General features: G+C 44.7%; 1 protein-coding gene across 1 annotated transcript in view; it reads left to right on the forward strand.

Annotated features, from left to right (window-relative positions):
- The window catches only part of CASQ2 (calsequestrin 2), a 63,488-nt gene that overhangs the window by 32,832 nt on the left and 14,192 nt on the right, over positions 1 to 16,464 (forward strand). Inside the window, exons 5-8 of the mRNA XM_060624245.3 lie at positions 228 to 301; positions 6,024 to 6,154; positions 7,597 to 7,642; positions 14,445 to 14,499. Coding sequence (XP_060480228.2) covers positions 228 to 301; positions 6,024 to 6,154; positions 7,597 to 7,642; positions 14,445 to 14,499 — 306 coding nt within the window. The remainder of the gene's footprint in view (positions 1 to 227; positions 302 to 6,023; positions 6,155 to 7,596; positions 7,643 to 14,444; positions 14,500 to 16,464) is intronic.

A 16,464-nucleotide genomic window follows, 5' to 3' on the forward strand; every position in this document is an offset into this window, starting at 1 on the left:
GTAAAGGTTCTTCTTTAGCTCAAGTGAATACCAGTCAATTCAAACACCTTGGGGGGAAATTGTGGGTTTAAATAGTACTAAATCATTATCTATCTAAATAATATCTTCTGAATAATTATCCAGTCAGGATTAATTGGCCCCCCACTTTCTCGACATTATTTAAAGAGAGAAATGTCTGCAGTGTGCATCTTGAAAATGTCTCTTTCTTTGATCTTTTTCCCTCTTAGATTACAAGGCTTTTGAAGAGGCAGCTGAACACTTCCAACCTTACATCAAATTTTTTGCTACGTTCGACAAAGGGGTAAGTACCTGTGAAACCCCGATTTAAATACTTTTGTAGGCACGTAGGATTAAAATTTGAACTTTACAGTACTGTTTTCTTCTTTTGGAAACATTAACCATCCTCTATCCATTAATACTTTCTCCAGAAGTGCTAGATGTATGGCAGGACATCACTTTTGAATGGGAGAGGGGTACAAAGATGATAAATCCAGAGGATCGAAGAGTATTTCTGAAAACAGTCCATGAAAAATGATGGACCACTCTTTGCCACCTCGATCACTAAGAGTGGGAGATGCATCAGCAGAGTGTGCCAGGACACCGGTCACTGCTTCCTTGTTTTTAGAGCGATTCTCCCCCTTCCCAGGGTTGCATGCTCCCCACTCTGTTGAGTTAGGATGGGATGGAATGGGGAGGACCACTGGTCATTTGGAGCCTCGCGCGCTTCAGTAAGTTGCCTACATCTCCAAGAGAAGTCCTTGATGTACTTGTCTATAATCCAGTTATTTCTTTTCTGGATGTGGCAAGTGCTTTCATCAGCCGAAGAACGGCCTATGTGAGGGACTTTGAATCAATGGGTAGTTTATTTGGGGTCTACTGTGGTTGGAGTTCTGACTCCAATGGCTACTATTTATCAAGGGCTTTCCATATGTTGAGTACAACTTGCAATATTGCATTTGTATGATCTCTAATCATTTCAACAACTTTGAAAGGTAAGAAGTCCCACGTCCCAGATGACAAAACAGAATTAGAAAGATTCAGTAATAACCAAGGTCTCCAGTGAATTAATGGTAGTGCTGCGATCCCCGCCTATGCCCCAAACCCCTGCCCTTTCGTTGGTACCACACACTTAAGCAGAGTACCCTGTACCTGCCCTTGAGATTCAGAGTGCATGCCCACACACCCACACTCACATAGCAGACACACATAACACAAAAACTCATACATAACACACATATAAAACACCCACCACACATATAACACATACAACAAACCCAACACACATACATAACACCACACACATAAGCACACAACACACAAGACACATACAACACACACGCTCACACAACACACAAATATAACACATACCTCCTCACACACACTTACACTCAAATCCACACCACACTTACCTAGCTATACTCAATACACACATTCACACTCACCTCCACACCTCCACATATATGATTCTCTGTCTCTCTCAATCTCTCTCTCTCTCTTTCTCTCTCTCTCTCTCTCTCACACACACACACACACACACACACCAACTAAAAACCCTAAATCACCATATTTACTAGAACAAATAAATCTAGGACAGACTAAATCCTGATCACATTCAAGTAAAAGTTAGGCAGAGAGTGGCCTACTGAGGAATAAGGTAGTGGGGGAAGGGGTTCTGATGGACCTTTATACTATGAGAAGTTCAAGTATTCTGTGAAGAACAAGAGGAAGCCTGTAAGGAAGCCTGTAGGTGCTGAAGCAGGGAAGGAGTATGACAAAAATAGATCGTATTCAATCTTTGTATATGTGTGTATTGAACCACCTCTATGGATAAAAATTCTGGATTAAAAAGGATCCAGAAGAGAGTCTATAATCTGAGTCTTGTAACCTAAACTTGAAGAAAATGTACCGTAACTGGTTGGATTAGAGTCCAAAGAGATCTTGGGCAAGAATGCCAAGAAGAAGAGTAACTATCGTTTATTAAGTACTTTTTACATGCCAGGCTTTGTACTGAGAGCTTTACATAGCTGTTTTCGATTATCTCAACGTTCCTATAAAGGAGGATTAGTATTCTCAGTCAACACAGAATGAAACCAAGGCACCGAGAGATTAAGTGATTTGCTCATGGTCACATAGTGAGTAAGTAGTCAAGCCTGATATAACCTCAGCTCAGCCTGACTTCAAAGTCACTGCCATATACTACTTACTGTACATCAGAGAAAGAAACAATACACGTGAAGCACTTCGCTGGCGTCTGGCACATGGTAAACATTCAGCAAATGTTAGTCCTGCTGAGCATAAAAGGCAGCCATCTAAGCCCAGGAAAATGGAGGTTGGAAGATAATTTTAGAGAGAAGGGGACGTACAGGGAAGCCTAAACTGAATACATCATTGATGTTCATTTATGATAGGCCAGCAGTGACTGACGTGGCTCCTGGGTAAGAAATCATCTGAGGGAACAGAACCAGGCAGACGGGCTTGGCCAAGCAACAAAGCCTCAGTTCTGAGAAGGGTGGCCCAACACTGTGTTCAGGGTAGTGTTTGTTTTCAGACGTGCCTCCCAGCCTAACCATATGGCTTCGTGTCTGTGGCCCATGAAGAAGGTGAGGTCAGGCTATAATTAAAAACTCAGAAACCTCTTCACTCAAAACTCTGTAAGACACTGAGTCATAAGTGTCCCCGTTCACATAGCCTTGTTGGATTTTATAACATTTAAAAAGAGAAAGACACCCTGTCTTCCTCTACATGGGACACAGAAAAGCAGTCACACTTAGAGGACTCAGTGTCACTTGGGGCTTGAAAATTGCACCCATCAGTTGGGAGACAGAGCCCAAGACAAGAAGATGGTGAAGTCCAGAAGGCTTGGCTGCTCCCAGCAGCTGCCTCAATGGTGTCCAGCAGGGGGCGCTAGTGAAGAAGAGGGAGCTGGAAGAACCTTTTGTTGAGACAGCATGGCAGCCCAGAGGGACACACTAGAGCGGAGGTGCTTTGTAGAGGTGTGAAGTCAGGAGAGTCCAGGGGCAAGGAGGCACTCATATAGTCTCAAAGACGAAAAGCCAACTGGCAGAGGTCGAGATGACAAGAGGACTTGGCCACTATTGAGGTGAGGGAGAGAAAGTCAAGAGAAGACTCAAAAATAAGATTGCAAGTCTCTGTTTCGAGACAGCAAAGACTTTGAAGCTACTGAAAACATTAGGGAATCTAGGAAGAAGAATCTACTGAGCAACATAAGGATGGGGTTGATGAGTTCTCTTTCTGCAAGCAGAGAAGACGTATAACTAGAGATGGCTTTCATTTATTTATTCATTTTCTCATTCGGAGAATATTTATTGAGTGCCTTTTATGTGCCAGAAGCTCTTCTAGATGCCAGGAACACAACATTGAGCAAAACAGTTTCCTGTCCCTGTAGAATTTAGAGTTAATGTGGCAGGGGAGGAGGTGAGGTGAAGCTGGGAAGACAGAAAGTAAATAAACAAACCAATAAATATGTGATATTAAATATATGAGTAAGAGATCCATAAAGACACTGAGATGTCAGGGCCGCTGATGTAGATTTGGGAGTTAGTAGTTTCCAACCGCTGCCCATATTGGTATCCCCCAAGGAGCTTTTAAAATCATGGATCCCTGAGCCCTACATCTAGAAGTTGGTGTTTTTTTATGGTTGTGCCCAGGCCCAGGAATGTGTGTTTTCGGAGAGCTCCCTGGGGAGTTTTACCTGGCCCACAGGTTTGGGACCGGTACTGATTGATCTACGCATCCTGATCCCAAACCAAGCCACAACATCTCTGGAGCAAATGGAGCAAGAGAATCTAAGAGCTAAGGACGGCAGGCTTACTATCCAAGATACCACTGCAAGAGTGGAAGAAAGGGCTTCTCAGGGATACAGAGCGGGGCACTCTGTGGTGGTGGTGGCGGGGATATGGTGACTATCTGGAAAATTTTGTTCGGGTTTCCCAGGACTGAAACCTAAGAACGTCACAATCCAACTGTACGTTCATGATCTTAACATCGCAAAGCCAGACACTGGCGCTCACGGACCGGACACACACGCGCGCGCACACACACACACACACACACACACACACACACACAGCCTGGATTTAAATTCAGGCTCTATCCCCCTCCACATATGTGATCTTGACAAATTGCATACACAGATTGTGCCTCTGGCTCATTATCTGTAAAATAAGTATAATGATGGTTCTCACCTCAGCAGTCCAAGTGAGGATTCATAAAGGACTCAACAGAAAGCACCTTGCACGAGTGCCTGACACACAGTGAGCACCCCTTGTGCTTGCTACTATTACTGTTTTCCCACGTCCTGTCAATTCCCACTTTCTATAAGCACAGTTCCCTGGTTCCTAACATATGTAGTAAGTGAAGTCAGAAACCCAGAATCCAGTGTCATTTTAAGCCCATTCTCTGACAGGCCCAGCTTTGTAAACAACAGTTTGAAAACCCAGACACTGGTTGTGTGGTTGCTGGTTCCCTCCTACACTCCCCACCCCATCATCCACACCACCCCTGGCCCCGTACAAGAGGGGGGGATCAGTAAGAAAAAACGCCACACTTCCCTGTCCCTCAAAATCAACATGACCATAAATCTCTTTTGACAGACTGTAGTTCCTAAGAAATGTCTTTTGGAATATAGTGACCTGGAATTAATAGCAATTGATGACAAAAGCCATAGGGACACCAGTGTTGGCTCAGAATGGCCCTCCTTGTATAACAGCTTATGTAATACCCAGTTCCTCCCCCTCCCCAATTAGTCACGGCTGCCCGGGGCCTCTGTACCATCGGTTACCACCACAGGGCGTCAGCTCTTAGGCAATTCCTCTTTCGTTTCAAGGGAACCACTGTTCATCCCTGTGCTTTCTTGGACCACAGCTCTGAACTAGAAAAGAATGGCATTTGATTTTCTACAAAGCGTTGCACATTCCAGGCCTCTCAAATCATTTCACAAAAAGAGATTTGAGCTCAGCAGCTCTGCAGGCGAACACAGCAACCATTCTGCCCTGAGAGCAGACCGTGTGGCCACTTTAATCAAGAGCACCGATGTCTCCCGGGCTACAGGCTGGCTCCCCGAGCTTGTTATTTGGTAGAGGGTGAGCAGTTCACCCTGGCTTGCCGGGTACTAGCCCAGTGTTAGCACTAAGAGTCTGAAGTCTGGGAAAGCCCTCCACTCTGGACCAACCAGGATGGCTGGTCACCCTCTGGCTGGCAACAAAGCGGGCAGTTCCCAGAGCCTGAGAACCCGTAGGACAAGCCCTGCACTGAGAGAGAACCCTAGGGCCAGTGCTTTCAGCCTAAATCGAAAGGAGGGGGTAGGGGCTGATTGAGGACGGATTAATGGGTTGACCTCTGATTCTGAGTACTTGTATGCTCTAAATGGTTTCCATCAATTGCCTGTGCTATCAAAATTGGTTCAGTTAAATCCATGCATCCCAGAACACTGAGCTTGCTCTGTTGACATTTGCTTCTTCCCCCAGCCCTGGCAAATACAGTGGCGTGATGACGATTGTGCAATTAGACTTCACACTTTTTATTCCCACTGCTCCCTGCTCCTGCCTGGACCTCATCTGCCAGATAGGTTTTTTCCTTCCTATCGGTCCTTCTTGAGTCAGTTGAGCTAAGCATCGGCGATGAGTTTCTACCATTTCAACATTTAAAAAATTTTTTTTAACATTTATTCATTTTTTGATAGAGACAGAGCATGAGTGGGGGAGGGACAGAGAGAGAGGGAGACACAGAATCCGAAGCAGGCTCCAGGCTCTGAGCGGTCAGCACAGAGCCTGACCCGGGGCTCGAATTCACGGACTGCAAGATCATGACCTGAGCTGAAGTCGGACGCTTAACCGACTGAGCCACCTAGGCGCCCCTCTACTACTTCAACATTTAAGTTAAAACTGTAAAGAACACTGTCATGTCTTTGCCAGAAAACTCACGCACTCCTTACAGATGGACAACCCACTGCCACTCTAAACTGGCATTTAAGGAAACTATTGTCGGATTTCTGAATGTTACAGGTTGCAAAGAAATTATCCTTGAAGATGAATGAGGTTGACTTCTACGAGCCATTTATGGAAGAGCCCATTGCCATACCTGACAAACCTTACACAGAAGAGGAGCTCGTGGAGTTTGTCAAGGAGCACCAAAGGTGCCCCAGATGGCATGCAGGGGATACGGGGTGGTGGTGGTGGTGGTGGTCGTGGTCTAGGGTCTGGGGAAGGGAGAAGAACCTCTTGGTCCTAACATTGTGGGCCTCCCGAGAACAACAACCTGGAGTTACTGCCCCAGTAGAACTGACGTCAGTAGTATGGCTTTGTTGGTCACTGATCAGTTGGGCAGGGATGTTGCTACCTTTTCTAAATATGGGTCTACACCTGCAAATGGGGTTAGACCACCTCCCCACAATCAGCAAATCCCCCCTAAGTCATAGTAAGATACAAGTCAAATTCCACAATAATAACAGAAGAGATTTAGTGACAGCCAAATACCAAATACCATGCTAAGTGCTTATGGAAACTATTTATCTAACATTCAACATTATGGAGTAATTAGTATTATCCCAACTTTACAGATCAAGGAATTGGGCTACGAGTAGTTAAGTAGCTTAGCCATGGCTGAACATTTATACACAGAACTTCTGGGAGAGGAATTTTTGATACGACTTAGAGTCGCTGTAGCACAGATCGGCCAACTTTTCCCATAAAGGGCCAGAGAATAAATATTTCAGGCTCCGCGGGCCAGATGGTTTCTGTTGTAATACTCAGCTCTACTGTTGTAGTGTGAAAGCAGCTGTAGACAGCATGTAAACGAATGGGTGTGGCTGTTTCCCAATAAAAGCTTATTTACAAATACAGGAGGCACTGGCTGGATTTGCCCGCCAGCTCTAGTTTGTTGACCCCTGCTCTTGAGGGAGGGACAATATTGAAACATGGAACATGGTGGTGGGTTCACTGCCTCACCACCCACCTTCTCCAACACGTGCCCACGTTGTTCATTGAACCTGGAGCATTATGATTGCATCACCTGGTCGTCCTGGTCCCCACAGGGAGGTGGCATTTGGAGGAGCAAATATCAACGTGTCCAGCACTATTTGCCAACATTCAGAAAGACATAAAACCATGAGCAAAATAGAGTTTTGCCTGTTCTTCCTACACATCCCTAAAGAGCTTTTGGGTGATGACCCAATGACAAGACAATGCAGTTCTGGGCTGGAAAAACCAAGACTTTTGTTTTCTCTCCCAGGTGTCCTCATTCTGGGCCTGTTCTGGGTTCTCAGGAGTGTCCCCTGTCAATGGGAAAGGAAATGGCTTCTTGCCCAGGGAATGAGCCCAGCCTGAGCCCTCTGACCCACTGTTTGTAATCCTTGGATCACATGGGTCTGTGAAAAGGCTGGGAGCTTCAGGCTCAGCTCTGTGTGTGACCAAGCAGGGTAGAACAGCTCTGTCTCCTTAGGGGAGATTTCTAGAGCTCTTCACCCCCTTCATGCCCTCGCAGATGAACCAGCATCTCATTGTACATTTCACTGGGCTGAGGCTGCAGCGTCTGCCTTGGAAATCCCTCCTCAAAGAAGCTCACCTTTGTTTTTTTCAGACCCACCTTACGTCGCCTGCGCCCAGAAGATATGTTTGAAACATGGGTAAGAAAGTGGCAAACCCTTTCTGCCTTTTTAGACACGAGTATATTCCCCAAGAGGGGAGTCCCCAAACTTAAACCAAGTTTTATTGTGCTGGAATGGATGTCTGGAGGGTGGAGTATTTGAAACGTGGACAACATTTAAATTAAGTTAAATTAAAGCCCAGTTCTCCATGGACCCGGTTGAAGAGTCTTTGGTACCACCCACTAGGTAAGATTACTCCATCTCTGAGTTGGTTTCCCACAGTGACTACTGGCTTCTGTTGACTGGCAACCAGAGACCCAGGGTAATATAATGGAAGGATCAACCCTCAGTTTGTTCTCAGTTTTTAACAGTCTCTTAAAAGCATGTATCCTCTTAAGCTGGATGTTTCAACAGTTCCAAAGAGTAATGTAGAACAGGTCATATTTAACGTCATTTTACATGGGGCAACTGGTGGTCATGTGGATTAAGTTAACTACTCAAGGATACAAAACTAATAAGCATTAGATCTTGGGACTTCAGTTTAGATCATTTGGAGCCAAATCTCATGTTCTCTTTAGTAGAGTCCCCTAGAGGAAGCCATGTCCCCATAAGGCACCATTTGGTCAGGGGCTGTTGGGGGAGGAGAAAGGAATTAATATGGAGGCACTTATTTATTTATTTATTCTTTAATTCAGAGCCCAAAGTGACAGATGAACAGAACCATGGAGTAACTTAACACTTTGTGTTTTACTGCCTGGTAACTTATTTGTACATCTGAGGGCAGAGCAAACATTTCATGGGACACAGAAGAGCAAATAGTCCCGTCTGGAGGAGCAGCCTATTTAAGAACAACCCAGTGCTTTGGCAACGTATTTTCCTAACATTTAAACCTTTCAAAAATTTAACCTTAAAAATTTTTTTTAATGTTTATTTATTTTTGAGAGAGAGACAGAGCATGAGCAGGGGAGGGGCAGAGGAAAAGAGGGAGACACAGAATCCAAAACAGGCTCCAGGCTCTGAGCTGTCAGCACAGAGCCTGATGCGGGGCTCGAACCCATGGGAGGACCGTGAGATCGTGACCTGAGCTGAAGTCACACGCTTAACCGACTGAGCCCACCCAGGCGCCCCTCAAAAATGTAACCTTTAGGAGGTCTTGTGACAAGACTTAAAAATAACAAAAGTGTATAACAGTGCTTTAAAAATAATATTCCTTTAAAAACATTTTTACCTTTTACTTAAAATAATTTCAGACTTACAAAAAATAATGTAAAGAATTCCATGATCTGTTTACCAGATTCCCCAAATGTTAGCATTTTATCTCCTTTGCTTTATCACACACTTCTGGACAGATACAGATATAGACTTTTTTCCCGCTGAGTTATTTGAGAGTAAGTAGCAGATACAACTCCCCTTACCTCTAAATACTTCAGACATTTTCTAAAAACAACGAATTTCTCTCATAACCACAATATACTTACCAAAATCAGGAAATTAGTAAAATTCTATTTCATCTATGGACCTTATTCAAATTGACCAGTGTCTCACTAGTGCCCTGTATAGCACAAAATATATATATATATACATATATTTTTTATTCCTGGCCCAGGATCTGATCTTGGATCTCACATTCATACTTTGTTGTTATGTTTCTCTAAGTTGTCTTTAATCCCAAATAGGCTCTTGATGTTTATCTTTCATGACACAAAGTACCATTTTATATTTTATTTTATTTTGTTTTATTTTATTATTTTATTTTATTTTATTTTATTTTATTTTATTTTATTTTATTTTATTTCATTTTATTATTTATCTCATCTCATCTCATCTCACCTCATCTCATCTCATCTCATCTCATCTCATCTTATCTTTGAGAAAAAGCAAGAGAGTGCACATGAGCAGGGGAGGGGCAGAGGGAGAGAGAGAAAATCTTAAGCAGCTCCATGCTCAGCACAGACCCCAGCTCGGGGCTTGATCTCATGACACTGGGATCATGACCTGAGTTGAAATCAAGAGTCGGATGCTCAACCAACTGAGCCACCCAGGCACCCCACAAAGTCCCATTTTATTTTATTCATTTTATTTTTTAATTATGATTTTTTTAAAGTGTTTATTTATTTTTGAGAGAGAGACAGAGCGTGAGCAGGGGAGGGGCAGAGAGAGAGGGAGATACAGAATCTGAAGCAGGCTCCACGCTCCAGGCTGTCAGCACAGAGCCCGACACGGGGCTCAAACTCACACCCATAAGATCATGACCTGAGCCGAACCTGGATGCTTAACCCACTGAGCCGCCCAGGGGCCCCCACAAAGTACCATTTTAAATTGAGAGTGATTCTCACTGTTCTATTGTGCTATGGCCTTTATTCTTAGTTCTTTTTATTTTCTTCATCCCTAAGAGATGCCCTGCCTTCAAGCCTTTTCTCACTGACACAGCATATCACACCCAAGACACCACGTGCTATGGCACAAGAGCCTGTGTCCTGCCCCTCCCCCTGACCACAAACACCCTGCCACCCCAAACCGCCCAGTACAAATGCTCCTTCTCATTATGTCAGAGGCAGATGTTCAGAAAGACCCTTCCACTGTCTGGCTTCACTGGAAGTCATTCTCTGCTTCCTTTTCACTTAAGGAAAAAGGTACGTTACAGCCTTTTGCTATGATATAACAATGACGGCTGGTATTTTCTACATTATTATATATTCAGTTGTTTTCTAATCAGGAAAGGGCTGTGTATTAAACCTGCTAGAGGAAAGGGCAGCTAGACTGGCTTACTTCTTTCCTACACCCCATCATGGAAAACCCACATGACTTCCCCAGAAGCCATAACCAGACCTAACCAACCCCAAGTCTCCATCTAGGGCGGGAAGCCAGGACAGACCCTTCCAGCATCATCTTTCCATCCTTAAAAAGGAGAAGTCAGAGGGATTTCTGGGGAGCCACCCTCCATGCACCTTCCCCGTCCACCTTTGCCCACCTAGAAGAGCTCTGCTCCAAAGAACAGCACCTCCATGGGCCACTTGGCTGCAGCAAATGAAACTACAGATCCTGGAGAAAGTGACCAGTTAATGAACTTGGAAGTCTTTAACTTCACCACCCACTTCCCTAGACATTGCAAAATATTTAAATAAGATAGAAAAACTAAGTCAAGCTAGAGCAACTAGCGGCTTTTCTCTTTCCCCAGCTGTGCGGGTTTTTAAAGCAGCAAGCCATAAAAAACACAGAATTGAATATTACTAAAGAAATTGGTGGCCAGCAATACTTGCTGTGTATAAATCGAATAGCTATTTGTTTATTTAGAATATTTAAAGAATATCGAGGTGGGGCAAGGTGGTCCAGACTGAGTGCTGACGTGTCCTTCCTCTTTGACACTTTATCTTCCAACCGGCTCGCCATGCTGGCAAGCGGTCAGAGTCCCGGGAAAAAGCCCACAGGGATGGGAGTCAATAGTTCCTTAGAAAATAATCCTCTGTCTGTGGCAGTAACAAAGTAGTACTTCTAAAAGGGGTGGGGGTGGGGCAGAAACTTCCAGATAAGCCCCTGGAGCATCCCATTGCACCAGGGAGTCTTCAGCTTTAAGTGCATGTTTTTTCCTTTGCATCTCTCCACTCAACAAGAGTAACAAACCTTCAACAGAACCTGGAAGGAAACAGAGCAAAACAGGAACAGTGGTAATTAATTTATCTGGTTGGTGGGTAACTAGTTTCTTCTTGGAATCTAATATTTTGTAGATTTTTCAACAAGTGTTTAAGATTCTGGGCATTTTTTTTTTTTTTTAAGTCAATGGGCATTAATAAGAACCTATTACATTGTGCTAAGCACAGGGGTTATAAAAATGAACATTGCTGTCATGTCCTTAGGAGTTCAAGGTTGAGCAAATGAAACAGTCTCAAAATGTATAAACCAGTCCAGCGTGTTGATGCTATGACAGATGGACATACAAAGTGAAAAAGAATTCAGAGTAAAGTATTCACCAAAGTAATTCTAGATCTCCAGTTCTTTGGGGGATCTGGGGCTCAGTCACTTTACATAAAGGCCCCTTATCAGCCTCCTTTAACTTAAGAGTCACTAATCTGAGTTTGAAACACCTACACACCCTGCAGGGGACAATAGATTCATGGAACCCATTCTACTGCTTTAGGTGATGTCAAGGAAGAAGACTTTCCTCTACCCTCTTATGTTCAGCATTGAAGGCCTGCAAATTAAACTGACAAAATACAGATTAGCATGAGCAAAAAACAGATTTAATGACCGATTTATGCATGGAAGTTTACAAGGAAATGTGACTCAAGAAGGGGTTTAGCATCTTAATTGGAAATGGAAGAGGCAGGGGGCAGTTCTGGGAGAATAGGTGACCTGTTAGAAGATTGAGGTAAAAGAGAACTTATGGAAAAACAAATGACTTTTTTGGAAAGAGAAATGGGCCCTTGGGGAATAGATGGGAGATTTGATAGTTTTGTGATATTATCTATCTGAGAAATTAGAGCTACTTTCGGGGAGCGGGTTGATGACAATTGAATTCTTTTGGGCGGCTCTGTTTTTAGGTAGGTAAAGGATTTCAGGAATTCATATGCCTTCGGCTCAAAGTAATTTTTATGCCACAGTGGCTTATTCTGGACCTCTTTCAGTGAGAAAGTACAAGCATGTGGGGCCACACAGAACTGACTGGAATCCCAGCCATGTCCATGCTAGTTCTGTGGCTTTAGGTAAGTCACTTCAATTCTTTAAGCACTAAACAGGAATAAGACTTTCATTTGAGATTTTGAAATAATGTACTTACAAAGTACTGATACAAAAAATGGCAAGTGGCAGATACTATTGTGGCCGTTTTAACCATTGTTATTTCAAGGCATAATCCCTTCCCTGTGAGAGCTTGCCATCTGGTTGAGAAGGGAATATTGGTGCTATTAAAAAGATAGTTTCCAAGGCAATATGATCCAAAGACCAAATGGGTGATCTGGAGCGAAGGCTGTGGGGTTCCGAGAAAGCCCCTGGGTGGTCTCAGTCGTGTGGGTGGCCATCTTGGTCCTTCCTCACTCATGCATGTTGGGTTCTCACTGAGCAACCCTGATTTCTAGGCTTGCCCGTGGATTCTCGCTCTGTGAGTTTATTACTGAAAATATCTGGCACCCAGCATGCACCCGCTTCTTTGCAAGTGTTAAGCACAGGGCTGTGTGCTGAATCTTTGAGCCCCATCAGTCCGCCATCCAGGCACCGTCTTAGGCCTGGGGAGTGACAGGCATATTATGAGCAGACTCTTAGGAAACAAATATAGATTCTTAATTCCAAAACCAATTTCCAAATGCATTCCAGAAGCACACACAGAAATGAAGCCTGCTCCACAGAGTTAATACTGCTCACTTCCAGCTGATGGCAGGAGACAAGAGACACAGGACCGCCTAATGAGAACTGATCAGGATATTCTCTTTGGCGATAATAGCAAATGTAAAACAGTCAAACCTCAGACTCCCCTTCTGGTTGCTGTCGGATTTGTGTAATAAACTTGCACACAGACGCGCGCACACACGTATATATCTGTACAATTCAATTCCCCAGGGCATCTGGCCAAGCCTAGGCCCACTCTCTTGTTTTTAACAATAATATTTTCCATTTAATCTCTCTTAGAATTTTTGGAGGTTTTGTCCATTCCAAACTCAAAGGGAAAAAAATTAGCATTTAGATAGGATTGCACCGGCATTAAAATCAATTGAAATGAAAACAGAGGATCATGGGAGGGTTGAAATGCCTGGAATTTTTTCTATAGGATGATTCTAGTGTGACAGCCAGGGTGCCCAGTGACTCCCTTTCATTAGTATTCACTCAGATTTGTCCCCGGTGCCTCCTTCTTATACATCTTCCTCTCCGTGTTTTTTGGGGAATCACGGTTCTCATCACAGAGGGTCCTCCAAAGCTCCTGCTATGGATGGGATGGGATGGGTTGATGCGAAGGAGACACAGGTGTATGTATGGTCCTTTCTGTCCAGGATGTAGAAACATGGAGTGCCACTTGCCCACAGATGTGAAATAACTGCTCGATTCTTGGCCTGGCCCCAGGTCTCCACAGCCACACCCACTTGTCAGTGTCACACCCTCACCTTTCTCTAGCTCCCACATCCACTCTTCCCACAGCCCCCCACACTCATAGAAATCTGTTACAGGCCTTTACTGCTTCGGCAAGCTTTGGGACTCAAGCAGAAAGGACCCCAAGGAAGGAAACCTGGAAAGTCAACGTTAGCAAGGTGCCCCTTACTGACTACAAAGGTTCTTCAACAGGAGGTGTGTTAGCGGAGAAGCCCTACGCTTGTATATGATTCTTGTGTGAACAGAACAGACCCACATCCTAATTTGCCTCAGAGTCCTGTCTGCTGTCAGTTTGCGGCCAGTTGCAGGGTCCATCAGCAGCATTCAGAAGTTCCCCTAATCGCTGGTTCTGGCGGTGAATTCTCGAAACACAGGCTGACAACGGCGTTTACTGAGCTAGGTGCAGAGTGCTTGCTGCCCTCAGAGTGCCTGACGGGCCAGACTCACGTTTTTCCTCCTTGTGCCTTTTACTGCAGCTCTCCTGGACCCAGCAGCCCATGGGAGTGAGGCCCTGTCAGTGCTGATGTGTGTAGTGGTGTTTTCCTGTCTCGCAAACCCATTTATCAAACAGCATGTGTTCCTCCCAGTTGCTCGTCAATATTTCCTTCCTTACTGTGCGCCCCTCTGTTCCCCTGGCCCCCGTGTCCACTGCCCCTCCGCCACCTTCCTGCTGCCCATTTCCGTTCCAGCCTCCCTGTCTGTCTCTGACTTGCTCCTTAGTATCTCTCCCCCTGGGAGCGTAACCTTTGATTCTTTTCTCCTCCAGGAAGATGATTTGAATGGGATCCACATTGTGGCCTTTGCAGAGAGGAGTGACCCAGGTAGGAAACCCCCAATCTTCCCCTTTGCACCTTGAGCAAGATCTGCCTTCTCACCTTTGCCGGCCCTCATTCCTTTCTCTTCCCTCACTTCCTGTCTGCAAGGCCACTGCAAGATATTGGGCACCCCCTGGTGGTCGCCTGTTACGTAGGACTTCATTTTCAGTTGTGCTCGTGGCTAAGGGATGTGGATGAATCATAACCTCATTCTGTTCTGCTTAGCTGGCCAAACTAGGAAGGAGCACTGAGTACTGGGGAGGATATGAAAACATCCTAGCTTTACAGGGTGTGTGTGTGTGTGTGTGTGTGTGTGTGTGAGACAGAGAGAGAGAGAGAACTTCTGTTCACATTAAAAGTTTATTTACCAGTGTTGTGATCTAGCCTATATAAATAACAATCCTACATTAGAATTACAACAAATGTACCCTTTGGTTTGTAAAATCCTGTATGTGCTTGGGAGACTTCATAGAAAATATTCCCTCAAATAATGAGAACTGGACAAAACTAGCAGTTAATTTCTAAAGTGCAAAATAACCCTATAAATGGATGAGTAACTTGGTTTTATTTGGGAACCTGGATGACTATTTCCTGGCTTCACTCTTTTTTTTTAATTAATTTATTTATTTTGAGTGGGGGTTGGGGGCAGAGAGAGGGAGAGAGAGAATCCCAAGCAGTCTCAGTGCTGTCTGCACAGAACCCAACCGTGAGATCATGACCTGAGCTACGATCAAGAGTCAGACGCTTAACCGACTGAGCACCCAGATGCCCCTTGGCTTCACTCTTTTTCACATCCGTGAAGAGTGAAGTGCAGGAATAATCAATATTGCCGGCGGTAAAATGCTAGGTCCCTTTGGCAATGCCCTGTGAGATAAATCGTCCCCAAAGGGAAAGTGTGAGTGGACATTCTGAAGTGTGTTTGGGGAGACCTGGCAAATCCAGATTGCAACCAGAGAAGGCAGGGAATTTCATTTAGGATGGCTAAACAGCCAGGCCTTGGGCCATAAGGTGCCCGGGCAGGGATTCCAAACCTGCCAGCACAGAGAAGCACAAGCACCAAAGCCACCTGGGGCTGATTATAACAGGACCTTCAGAAACCTGTAATTTCACAGAACTCCGAGGTGAGTTAGTTAACACAGCATTGGGTTTGGGAACTGCCGCTCCAGGCAATGTAGGACTGTGGCCTTTGCCTGGGGCCTCTTGTATACTCATAGAGACGACCAGGAAGCTCCGAGAAGCTGAGCAAACTTCCCACGAGGACACAAGGAATTAGTGGTAGGTCATGAGGGAGCCAGAGATGGTCTTGGCCACCACTGCTTACCTAGTCCTTGTGCAGTGCCTTGATGAATAGTAGATACTCAATAAACAGCTGTCAGGAGGTGATCAGATCAGCACATGACTGACCAAGACTGAGCCCCAAGACTCCACTGCCATGCTGTTAATACATTATCAGCCTGCGTAGTTCTTACAGATTGAGACTTAAATGTTGTTATCATACAATTTTTAATCAAACTTGATAATCCCTACATGACAATATTCACTTTAAAAAATAGTTTTTATTGCTTATTTATTTTTGAGAGAGAGAGTGGGAGCAGGGAGGGGCAGAGAGAGAGAGGGAGACACAGAATCTGAAGCAGGCTCCAGGCTCTAAGCTGTCAGCACAGAGCTCGACATGGGGCTCAAACTCACAGGCCATGAGATCATGACCTGAGCCGAAGTTGGGTGCTTTAACCGACTGAGCCACCCGGGCGCCCCAACAGTATTCACCTTTTTAAAGTGTGTGATTTGGTGTAGCTTTAATATATTCACAAAGCTGTGTTCTATCTAGTTCCAGAATGTTTTCAGGCCCTCAGAAGGAAAGCCCACGCCCATCAGCAGTGGCTCCCGTTTCTCCTCCCCCAGCCCTGGGCAGCCACTACTCCACTTTCTATCTCCATGGATTTGATTATTCTGGACATGTCATAGAAGTGG

The sequence above is a fragment of the Panthera onca genome, chromosome C1, assembly GCF_046562875.1.
Source record: "Panthera onca isolate mPanOnc1 chromosome C1, mPanOnc1 haplotype 2, whole genome shotgun sequence".
Lineage (NCBI taxonomy): Eukaryota > Metazoa > Chordata > Mammalia > Carnivora > Felidae > Panthera > Panthera onca.